At 37.2% G+C, this 12,884-nt stretch overlaps 1 protein-coding gene across 4 annotated transcripts; it reads left to right on the forward strand.

Moving 5' to 3' along the window:
• Positions 1–985: 985 nt before the first annotated feature.
• On the forward strand, positions 986–12,608 carry CHOp24 (transmembrane p24 trafficking protein CHOp24). 4 transcript variants are annotated; one of them, XM_045728180.2, is made up of 7 exons: positions 991–1,201; positions 3,100–3,351; positions 3,716–3,745; positions 7,005–7,034; positions 8,569–8,598; positions 10,295–10,324; positions 11,804–12,608. In XM_045728180.2, exons 1-7 carry the CDS (start codon positions 1,069–1,071, stop codon positions 12,040–12,042), a joined length of 744 nt encoding a protein of 247 aa, XP_045584136.1. In that variant the 5' UTR covers positions 991–1,068; the 3' UTR covers positions 12,043–12,608. The 4 variants fall into 4 exon arrangements, with proteins under 4 accessions (XP_045584140.1, XP_045584136.1, XP_045584137.1 ...); XM_045728181.2 differs by lacking the exon at positions 8,569–8,598; XM_045728182.2 differs by lacking the exons at positions 7,005–7,034; positions 8,569–8,598; positions 10,295–10,324 and having other exon boundaries at positions 992–1,201.
• Positions 12,609–12,884: the final 276 nt, after the last annotated feature.

Here is a 12,884-nt window from a genome sequence, read left to right on the forward strand (position 1 = left end):
AATTATAGACGGTGTTTTTGTTAAGTGATATATCTTTTATGAGGCATAATAATTCAATTTGCAAATTTCAGTGGAGCTTGACCACCGTCCACGGGATGGGTATGGGGTGCATAATAGAGAAAACAAATGAATTGCTTGATCTATGAGTTTTGAGTAAAAAAAAGTTTTATAATTATTTTATTTAACATAAACATTATAAGCAGCTATCCACATAATAAAGTACTAAAAATTTAAATTGTAATTCAAAATAGCATAAAACTAAATAAGATTTATTTTAAATAGAAAATACATTCCACTGAAAATATGATTACTATATTATCTTTTGCAAATAGCATTGCTGATATCTCTTATCTAATCACTATATACAAGGTTTGCATATAATAAAAAAACTAAATTCTTGATAATACTACATAAATATTAAACCATAACAAAGTCTTCCTTAATTGCAAACTACGTTAGTAATGTTTTGCTACATATTAATCTTTTATCTTAATGTGTACTAAATATATTCAAATTCATGCATTTTCATAGGTTGTATATTTATATATTAAATAGTAATATTCCTTTCTCATAAACAAATACTTGAGATATAAAATTTGCAAGATAAGTCATATCGTATACATGTATTACGTACACTGCTAGTTTCGGCTAGAAATTATCGTTTTAAAAACACTATTTAGTCCTTTCTAATCTCAGATAATACAATATGCGTCTTATATTATCATATAGTAGGTTAGATTAACTTGGGTTAAGTTAAATAAAGCTATGACAGGTTTTAAAATGTGAAGTTTATTGAACAACGGATATTTTCTGGTTTAAAAAGCTGTATATAGTATTTCTTGTGTTTTGGATGCGTATATAATATGAAAACCAGTTTAGATTATAACATTGTAGGTTAAATTACCTTGGATTAGGTTAAATAAGACGAGGGGGAGAGGTTTTAAGATATCTGATGTACGAAACGGCGGGTATAGGAAGGTGACGTATAGGACAGACGTGTCAGTCCACCATCGAGACTTAGGACGGGTGGCTTTGAGGATCTCCTGTCTGTCTCTCTGGCCGTCCACCATGACCCCGGGACACCTGCTGGCTCTCCTGGGCCTGGGCTCCCTCCTGGCCACCGCCCACGGCTACTTCGTCACCATAGACGCCCACGCCGAGGAGTGCTTCTTCGAGAAAGTGACGGCCGGGACTAAGCTGGGTGAGAGGCCCAGCTTGTGACCATATTGCTATAGCTAAAAATGATTATATACAGTATATTACATATATCCTATAGCTTGGAAACCACATATACCAACCTGTCTCGGTTTGGGATATAAGTTGGTTTTATATTTTTAATGTCAGTTGGTTCTCCGTGTCACGTACCGTATTTAGGTTTAGAATTAAATTATCCTAGGCTTAAAGGGACTAAGTTTGTTTAGGATGTAACCCCACAACAGTTTTAACTCCTGGATACTCGTTTACTGTTGGGTGAAGAGAGGTATCAGGTGATGGGAAACGGCCAAATGTTAAATCCTTGTTTCAGAGTGTCGCTCGCGTAATTATTATTAAACTGATGGTTTGGGGGTTAACGAGGGCATTTGATGGTATGCTGACATACTTTAGGCGATATATCTGGCAGGCCAAGGAAAGTTTTTATTATTTTTGAACATTTTAGTGTATTTCACTGTTGAAGGTGTAACTGTTCGAGTGCAGTGGGAGCCGGTCGGCCGAGCGGACAGCACGCTGGACTTGTGATCCTGTGGTCCTGGGTTCGATCCCAGGCGCCGGCGAGAAACATTGGGCAGAGTTTCTTTCACCCTATGCCCCTGTTACCTAGCAGTAAAATAGGTACCTGGGTGTTAGTCAGCTGTCACGGGCTGCTTCCTGGGGGTGGAGGCCTGGTCGAGGACCGGGCCGCGGGGACACTAAAAAGCCCCGAAATCATCTCGAGATAACCTCAAGATAGTTATAGGACGAGGGCTACGCTCGTGGTGTCCCGTCTTCCCTGTACTGTCGTATGATGCTTTGAGACTACTGTACTGACTGTTTTGGCCTCCACCACCTACTCGCTTATTCCTACCACTGTTTTCAAAAGGAAACTTTCAAATATTTTGTCGGCACCTTTGTTTCCCTGTGTGTGTGTAACAGCGTGGAGTGTGAGGTGCAGGGTTGGTTGTTGACCTAGTCAACAGTACTAAGGCATCATTGTACTGGGACCCCAGTGTGGTGCTGTACAGATCTATTTAGCGTGTTGAAGTGAGGGTACTTCCAGTCAAGAGGGCTGAGAGGAACATGTGAATACCAGAAGGAGCACACTCAAACGGCTCCTCTCCCAGTCTCCACCCTGCTGGGTCATCTTCTCATCTTGAGATGATTTCGGGGCTTAGCATCCCCGCGGCCCAGTCCCCGACCAGGCCTTTTTGTTACACATCCCCAGGAAGCAGCTGTCTCTCCTGGGTACCTATTTACTGCTAGGTTAACAGGCGCATCAGAGTGAAGGAAACTCTGCCCATTTGTTTCCGCCTCCACCGGGGATTGAACCTGGAACCTCGGGACTATGAATCCCGAGCGCTGTCCACTCGGCTGTCAGCCCCCCCTGGGTGGGTGACCATATTTGGGAAAGAAAATAGGCATACAGTATTGATATTTGAAGTTGGCCAATACATGGGCATCTTGATAGATGTAGCTCTTCGGTGCCTCCCTTCCCTTTTCTTGGCATGGTATTACAAAATAAAACTAATTTTACAATGCACCTAATCAAAATTTTCAAATATATTGCAATAAAATATTTGAAATTGATTTATATACCAGGTTAAATGTCTTTGGCATAAAGAAATATTCGTGTATTTACAGAAATGAAGCAAAAATGCCAATTAATTCGGACATGAGCCTGTAGTTTTGTTTCTACCACAACATTTACAGTGCTAACCAACATACAGTATATACAGTACATTCTCTCTCGTGTATGTACAGGGTTAAAGATCTGTTGGATATCATAATGTAATAATTATCGAGCACTCCACCGCAAACAGTGATTGTAGTGTTGTGGCGAGTAAGTGGACTCAAATGGTAACAATATGGTAGAGCTTGAAAAGTAATTTTAGGAATCTGTTGCAGGATTGGCCTTTGAGGTGGCAGAAGGTGGCTTTCTTGACATTGATATAAAGATATCTGGTCCGGATGGAAAGATCATCCACGAAGGCGAGCGTGAATCCAATGGTCGTTATACATTCCCTGCCAGCATGGATGGCGTCTACACATACTGCTTCTCCAATAAAATGTCCACAATGACCCCGAAGATAGTAATGTTCTCCTTGGATGTTGGCGAAGAGTCTAAGGCCAGCCCTGATGCTGCAAATACGGAAGAAGGTGAGACTTTTTACGGCTTGATGCAAAATCAAATGTTGCCATGTGTGTCTTGGTATTTTCAAAATGGATTCTGATAGTGCAATTTCACCTGGTTTTCAGTGCAAAGTCATGCAAGTTTTGAATGACAAATTTAATTTTTTTTTTTTTTTTTTATTAGAAATGCACATGAAGCTTTTGAATGAATTTTCTAATTACAGAAGATACTTTTTTAAAATCATACCACACTTTGTAGGGCAATATAAATTTTAGAAAGATTCATAAACTAGTTTCAATTGTGTGAAATGAGTTTGCTATGAAATTCTGTACTAGTATTACAGGGGGGCTATTGCATCTTGCTTTTTCTGATGTCGTTTGCTTGATACAGGGTGGTACGCGCAGAATCTCCCTCAGCCAGGTCTGTCACCACTTTCCCTATAATGGAAACTTGAGTTTGGTGCACTTGTCTTTTATTTATTTTTCTTATATACTGTATGTGGTTGCTTAAATAATTCGCCAGCACCGCGTTTGTTCGGTAACAGTCGTATGGTTCGGCTCCATCATTCACCAGTAATAGATTCTGCATCTTGCATGCCTTGTCAGCTTTTAACTTTGTGTAATAAAACCACATCTTTTCATCGTTTTATCCTAACGAGTAGTTGTTAAAAGTATATGCCTTGTGTTGAGTACTAATTGGTTTTCAAATATGCTGTGCATGTTTCTCTTGCCTTGTGAAATGCTTCTGGCTAATCGTAAATTTATTTTTTCCACTAAATTAAGGATTAGGATACGAACTTGCTCTATGCTTTGATGCATCTGAAGTATATTGCAGTAGTTTTCTTGAACAAAATGTATTTAACACCTGTACTGTACATTGCTGTGTATCCGACAGAATTTCCTAAGTTTTGCTAAGTGCGTCATGATTGGGAGAAAATAAACGGGGAACTTACAAACATTCAATGGGAAAATGTTCTAAGAAATAAAAATCCTACACAAGGAATAGAAAAACTGACTTCTGAAGCATATGAAGTCTGTCTGAAACGTGTTCCTTTGAGGAAAGCCAGAAAGAGGTCAAATGTAGACAGAGAACGCAGACGACATTATAAAAGAAGGAAGAAATTAACGGAAATGCTTAAGCAGACACGACTCCATACAAAGAAGAAATAATTTAAACGGGGAGATTGAAGAAATCGAACGGAGACTGAATCATTCCTATCAGACTGAAGAAAGGCAACTAGAATAGAGAAATTCAAGAAATAAAGAAAAACCCAAACTATTTCTTCACATGCTAAATCAAAAGCGAAAACTACTGCCAGTATTGGACCTATTTGTATTAGTGAAGGTTCATACACTGAGGATGACAAAGAAATTAGTGAAATCCTAAAAGCAGTATGAGGACATGTCTAGCACTCCGATACACAGCATGAAAGTGGAAGATTCGGACAATTTCTTTGAGTGATAACCAAATACCTGTAAATACAACTGATATCAACAAGAGCGAAGCAGATTTTGAGATTTACAATATGCCCATGCACTCGGCCCTGGGTCCAGACTCGTGGAATTCAATATTTATAAAGAAATGCAAAGTGCCAGTAGCACAGGCACTCGGTATAATGTGGAGGAAGAGCTTGGACACAGGGAAGATACCAGATGCGCTTAAAGCAGCAGACATTGCCTCTCTACACAAGGGTGGTAGCAAAGCATTGGCAAAGAATTATAGACCAGTTGCACTAACGTCCCACATAATAAAAGTATGAGAGTGATCAGGAGTCGGGTCACTAGATTCATGGAAACCAATGGCCTCCACAATCCAGGTCAACATGGATTTAGAGCAGGAAGATCATGTGTCTCATAGCTACTTGACCACTGACAAAATCACCGAGGCATTAGAAGAAAAACATAATGCAGATGTCGTATACACAGATTTTGCAAAGGCATTCGACAAATGTGACCATGGAATGATTGCACACAAAATGAAGTCAATGGGTGTAACTGGTAAAGTAGGACACTCGATACTCAATTTCCTGTCGAACAGAACAGAGTAACAGTCAATAAAGTAAAATAGTCAGAGCGCAGTTAAAAGCTCTGTACCTCGAGGTACAGTCCTTGCACCACTGCTGTTCCTTATTCTCATATCAGATATAGACAAAAATAAGTCACAGCTTCGTGTCATCCTTTGCAGATGATACAAAAATCGGCGTGAAAATTACCTCTGAAGATATTGATAAACTACAAACTGATATTAACAAAGTTTTTGATTGGGCAGCAGAAAATAACATGTTTAACAGTGATAAATTCCAGGTACTCGAATACGGCAAAAATGAGGATCTGAAACATAACAGGGTAAAAAACACAATCGAATCTGCCCATAGTAGGAAAACGGCATGTCAAGGATTTGGGGATAATGATGTCCAACGACATAACGTTTAGGGAACATAACCAGGCAAGTATTGCGTCAGCCAGAAAATTGATAGGATGGACCTTAAAGTCCAGAGATCCCATCACAATGGTTGTACTCTACAAATCACTTTTGTTGTCCTGTCTTGAGTACTGCTCAGTACTTGCTTCCCCTTTCAGAGCAGGAGAGATTGCTGAAATAGAGAGAATACAGAGAACATATATGGCACGCATAGATGAGATAAAGCGCCTAAATTATTGGGATCGTCTCGAAGCTCTCCAAATGTACTCTCAAAAGGAGACGAGAGAGATGCCAAATAATACACACTTGGAAAATACTGGAGGGACAGGTCCCAAATGTGTACAGTAAAATAACAACGTACTGGAGTGAACGACATGGAAGAAAATGCAGAATAGAACCAGTGAAGAGCAGAGGTGCCATGGGCACAATCGGAGAACACTGTATAAACATCAGAGGTCCACGGTTGTTCAATGTCCTACCAGCGAGCATCGGATATATTGCCGGAATAACTGTGGACATTTTCAAGAGGAAACTAGATTGTTTTCTTCAAGGAGTGCCGGACCAACCGGGCTGTGATGGGTATGTGGGCCTGAGGGCCGCTCCAAGCAACAGCCTGGTGGATGAAACTGTAACAAGTCGAGCTTGGCCTCGGGCCGGGCTTGAGGAGTAAAACCACTCCCAGAACCAGGTATCAACCAGGTATGATGGTACACTGTGCATCCAAGATTTGTATACCGTGTGTGTGTTTTATGTACTAGTCCATTATTTTATTTTATACCAGTGGGAAAGAAACATTAAGTGGCTGAAATGGGTGTTAATGGATAAAGAAACTGATTTTACTTCCGGAATGCAAGTGTTAATTTAATTGTAAAAATAACCTTAATTATAAACTAAACATTTAATTTTTTAATTTTTGGGTGTTATTAAAAGCATACATTAAAGGACTTTGAAAGTTACTGTACAAAAATAGTTAACATTTTTAACAGCATTTACTTCATTAGTCTGTTTCATTAAGTTTTAATATACAGAAATGTGAAAATACAGTAATTTTAATTTGCTTGGACAATAAAATTAGCTTACCTTGCTTCATATCATAATTACTACTACCACCTTGAGAACAATTGACCTGTTTTTAGTGCACTTAAAGCTTAGTAGTTGAGCTGTTAATACCTCATGATATAATATTACACCCGGGGGCAGGTCGTGCAGCAGGGTTCCCCCCCAAATGTTTTCTAATGGAGTTTTCTGTTTTGTACAGAGTGGGATATGCGGAATTTCTCCCATTCAGGTCTGTCGCATATTTTTCCTCCACAAAGTATTCTGCAACTTACTGTACCTTCTCACTAAGTCCATAATTAACACTTGATACCAAACACTATTCCCTTTTGCATATTTTATTTTATTTTGACATTTGATATTTATATATTTTTTTTAGTTACCTGTATACAATGTATATGTTCAGTACTGCAATTGCTGCTTATGTTTTAGGATATTATTTAAATTTGATCATGGTGTCCAAATCTTTATGAATAACTAGTAAATGAAAATTACAATTGCACAATAAAATTCTGAATATTAAAAAAGCTCAGGCCATGCAACTACAATAAAGTAACAAATGTGCACAAATTTGATGCCAAATTGTGTAATGGCACATACTATACCAGTTTCATAGTAAAGATAATTTCTCATGGTATTGGGTCCCACGTTAGTGATGTTTTGTAGTTTTCATTGGTTTTTATGCTTGTGAAGCTGGTTAATTAGTACAAAATTGACCCAAAAAATTGGGTGGTTTATTGGTTGTCTTCAGGCTGTTGTAAATCTAAATTCATAACGTTGGTAAATGTATAATGTATGAAATTTTGACTTTAAAATTCTTTTGATAGTCAATGTAAAATGCACATTTGTTGTGTGTTTGTAACCAGGTATATTAATTTTAAATTTTATCGTAGCTTATTGGCTACTTGGCTTTTCATTCTACTTTTCACCGATGGGTTTGACAATTTCAGAATGCTAAGTAAAACTTGCGTTAATCAGCACACTAGTATCCACAAAGGTCGAGGAATGGGTATTTTCATCAATGTCCATTATAAATGCACGAATACCGGTATGGGCCTCCCATACTACTCTGGTGCAACATGTCCACCTTTATTTTGGCTTCTATGCTTAATTTAATATCTTCTTATTGCAGTAAAAGATTAATTTAAGTCGGTATGGGGGGCCATGCAGTTCTATTTAGAGTACAAAGTTAGTATAGTCTGCTTTGGAGTCTTGCAATAATTTTCAGACTTAGTCATTTGGTTGCTTCCTTTGGCATGCTACATAGTCTTCCCAACTTTGACGTACCTTGATAATTGCTTGCTCCCTTGGGCAAGTTTGACTTGCTGTTTCCGAACTAAAAGTCTCGTAAATAAAACTTAACATTATGCTTTGACGATTTTGTTTATAATCTTGTTCTTCCCTTTCCCTAGATTAGTTCTAAGTTTTTCTTGCTCACTTTTACAATTATTATTTTACCTAGTAAACTTGTAGGTAATTGTAGTTCTGTACATTGCTATGCTGGCTAAAGATTCGTATAATAAAATATCTAACATTGTAATTGATATTGCTGGGACTAAAGTTTGCTTCACTAAAACAGCTCAAAAGGACAAATTTAGTGTTAATGTTAGTGTTGAACATGCTTTGTTATAAAGTAGAGCAGGTGTTGGATATCACCATAATGCTGTATTTGTATTTTTTGTATTCTTTAGTGCCAATGCTTTTATTTCTATACAGTACCTGCTGTTTAAAAAAATTTGATTTCTGATTTTTTTTTTCCTGTGTAGATGAATTTGTGCCGATTCTTCCTACGACAGGTTTGTTTCCATATCTCTTAATCTGAATGTAATTCCTGTATCCAGAAGTGTCAATTTCCTATTTTTTATAAAAATTTTAATAAATTCTGAAATTAACACTTGCAATATGAAGCTGTGGATACTTTTGTATTTTTTGGTGTATACAAAAGTCTTCTCCAGTTTTTTATTTATCTACTAACAAAGTTTGTTGTTAATAAGATGCAAAAGGAAAAGTTGGGACTATGGAGCTAACTTATTAATCGGGTGGTAATATGTTATTTTTTTAGCAGTGTGATTGTTCTTGCATCTTTTGTCACCTAAGGTCTTCCTTGGATCATTCCTCTCCCTCCCATGGGTTCGGCTACTCTGGCTAGCAGACCTAGCGAAACTTGAGTCAAGCAGGCATTAGAGGGTACATGCATGCATTGTTACTCCCAATGTCACCAGTGTGCTTATAATATATGTACCCTTTTGGGCTTTGTTCTACTGTTGGACTACAGGGTTATATCAAAATACCTTATTTTGATACTTTTTAATTATGGTGGGTTGGGGTGCAGCGAAGTATTTTAATGTAATGCCTTGCACATCTGCAACCTTAGTTCCTCACTTGTCATGTGTGATCAGGCTCAAGACTGAATCTCTACTAGAACTGTTTACCCCTTACCTTCCCTGCTGGTTCCACTGGAACCAATGTTTACGTCTTCTTGTCACTTCCACCGTTGTATCTTTGCCACCTTGCCCCTTTAATGGTTATCCTAGCACCACTGCTGCTTTAAACCAAAATTTTCACTCTTGTTGAATATACAAGCCACTGCTGATTGTACACATGAGTAAATGGTATGCTGTTCGTCTCCCTTTCTTTCTTGTCGATTTAGAGCTCCTTTTAGTTTCCACCAGAGCCTTGCTTTCTTCTCCATTACCGATTGATTTTAAAAGTACAGACGCGTGTTGAGCGTATCTGATTGGTATTATGAATATGCTGAAGATATTATTTTTTTTACTAGTAAACTACCTATGAACTCCAATTTTTGTTCCAAAAAGTTGACAATGATTGTGTTTTTAGACCTATATAAAGTTCAGGTTTTTGAAGGTATGGGTGTGACTTGGGAGTGTTCATGGCACATGTTTGTAATCCAAGAATTTAACCCTTTATATTTGTTACTTGTAATATGACAAATTTAATTTATAGCCATTTATTAACACTTTACATAAATAATTTGCATGCAAAGTTTTAATTGTATAATTCTTCCAGAAAATTTGCTTTCCATAATTTCAGTTAATTCACTTGATTGATCTTGCAAGATTATTTTTTCCTAGAAGAGTTCTTAACTTAATGTACAGTAGCACATAATTTCTTTTTCTACATTGAACAGATTACTGTATATTGATAAATACTTTATACTTGGTTAATGTGTTTTGCAGAATTCTTGTTGGTTTAAATCACTTTTGCAGTTTGTGTTCAAAACTTGTTACCAAGCTACTTTAAACTATATCGGTAGATGTAGTTACAGTATTACTCCCTCCTCCCAGTCTCTTCACTTTTGTTCTGTACAGTATTTTGCTTTTTCTAAATATATTGAGCCTAGTAGTTAATTTTTAGTGGATCCATTTTTTTCAGCATTTGTTGAAGTATAAGTAGTTGCCTAATGCCATTAGCATTTTTTTGTTTCATGCTTCTCAACTTTATGCTTCAGTATTTTCTTTCTTTTTCGTTCAGAGTGGCCCAGGCAGTTTTCCACGTACACAGGTCTGGCATTGATGGTTTTTCTCCCCTATACTTTAACTCGGTGCATGCACTGTTAAATCTTTCAACTTGAATTATCAATAATGTTGCTTTTCTAATCCAATCCTTAACCAGGTTGTGTGTGTAGCTAATGCAACTATTTCTGGGTCCATTCATATTTGAATTTTGCTGGTAATGTACTTAAAGAATTGTTTAACATTCAAACTGAATAATTATAAAATCAGTGTACCAACGATATTATGTAGGAACTGACGAAATGCTCCCAATGATGCCAGAAAGCTGTCCTACTTGACTGCATGATGCTATGGGGACAACAGATCTCTCATTAGGGAGCTGCTGTAAAACATTGTTCAAAAGCAGTGTACACCTTTGCATTTTTCTTGCATGACTTTTCCATTAATTCTTTGCAAATGTAATCTGCACACTTGTTCTACCATGGAACAAGCTGGACGGTAGAGCGGCGGTCTTGCTTCATGCAGGTCGGCGTTCAATCCCCGACCGTCCTAGTGGTTGGGCACCATTCCTTCTCCCCGTTCCATCCTTGTCCTGATCCATTCCCAGTGCTATATAGTTGTGGCTTGGTGCTTTCTCCTGATAGTTCCCTTCCCTTTCCACTCCTCCCCTCATCCTATACACCTTAAATATCACATTTTCCCCATATAACACTGTCTACTTTCCAAACATGGCAAATTTTTCACACCAATTTCGTAGTAGTTTTTCCACGGCGCACTATTGTCTGCATATCCAGTACCTCATCATTTCAGCTTACTGATAAACTTCCTTGATATATCTTTTGGTATCATATTCTAGCTTGCACTAGTAGGTACTGTAATATTAATCCCAAATAATATTAATTGATCTTTAATACTTCATAGCTCAGTTTCATCACTATTGTGTAACCTTTTGTATATCCTGATACACAAATGGTGCTAAATAATCATCCAGGCTCAGTGTCTTCAGATACATGATTATTTTTGATACTTTAATCGAGTAAATTTATACCACTTCATGCCTAAGTTGGCATAATATATTCACCATACCACCAACTTGTTTGTCACCTGTTTGATATTATTCACACTCGACAATATCTTCGATCTTTGCATTGTGATGCTGCTTTTGCCAGCTGGGTACAGTCATATTCAGATAGTTTCCTTCAAGTGTCTTGATAATCGGAAGTGTGTATTGCCTACTGAGCATTTAGGCTGTTTAAATAGTTTAACCGGGTTTGTGGTATACTGTTGCTTTACTATGATCCTATCTCGGTTCCTGTCCTTGTATCTTGATAAATGCTTTATAGTTATGCTGGTTTGGTGCTTTCTCCTGATAATTACCTTACCATGCAAAATATTGGTAGGTGTGCACACTTCGTTGTTTATCCTGCTTGATCAAGACCCATATTTTCTATTTGGTTTACATAATCTCCCTTAACACAGCAATAGATCTTGGCTTGTTTATTTTATGTAATTGTTTTTTTTTTTTTAGGTGATGCCGGCAGCAGCAAAATGGAAGACATGATTCGTGAGTTGTCGGCAGCATTGTCTGGAGTCAAGCATGAACAGGACTACATGGAAGTGCGCGAGCGTATTCACCGATCCATCAACGACAACACCAATTCTCGGGTGGTTTTGTGGTCGGTGTTTGAGGCCCTAGTACTAGTAGCCATGACGGTTGGCCAGGTGTATTACCTCAAACAGTTCTTTGAAGTTCGGCGCGTTGTTTAGATCTGACACCTCTCGCCTTTTCATCTTTTTCTATCCCTTTCTAGAGAAGAGGATTTCCTTAATGTGCAACTTGAGAAAATGTTCATTTTTAACATTGCTCATGTTGAATCGTGAATAAATTTATTTAAAACATTGCCATTATAAAATTAGTATAATTTAAACATTTAATCGTGAACAAGCGGCAAAGTATTGTGAACAATCTTTTACTACAGTAGGTTCAGTGTCTCCAATTTTTGCATTTTCAAAATAAAATAATGTACCTTTAACACCTTTTTTTCCTAGGATTTGAAAATCTATTTGTTGTGTATAGTAACTAAAAGATTAGCATAACTTAATGATTAACATGTTGGTTTCATTGTTAGCAATTTCCCTAAAGCTCATTTTGCATACTGCTTTTAGTTAATAAATTCTCTATTAGGCATTTCCCTTGGTATGTCAGAATTCAGTAATAGAATGCTTAATTCTATTTCATTTTGTATGTAGTGGAAGTGTGTTGTGCTTTGTTTTTTAAACTGTGACATGGATATAAATTTTGTTAATTTAAAGCCAATGAAAGTTTGACAAATTTTGAGGTTTTATTACTCCATCCAAATAAACACGATGGTAGGATGGTCAGTTACAGTAAATAAAAAAAAATAAAATTGGTAATATGAACTTGGTATAGAGTGACTAAAATGCCTATGCTGTAACGTTTGAGTTAAATTTTTAGTTCATTTATGATAGTAATATTGTGTTATGGTACTGTTAAGGATTTTATAAATATTATACAGTACTGTTGAAATATCAATGTTTAAATTTTAATTATCAAAAGACCAAACCTGGAAGAAAATGTCTGTAGTAAA

This window comes from Procambarus clarkii, chromosome 90 (assembly GCF_040958095.1).
Source record: "Procambarus clarkii isolate CNS0578487 chromosome 90, FALCON_Pclarkii_2.0, whole genome shotgun sequence".
In the NCBI taxonomy this organism is placed as follows: Eukaryota; Metazoa; Arthropoda; class Malacostraca; order Decapoda; family Cambaridae; genus Procambarus; species Procambarus clarkii.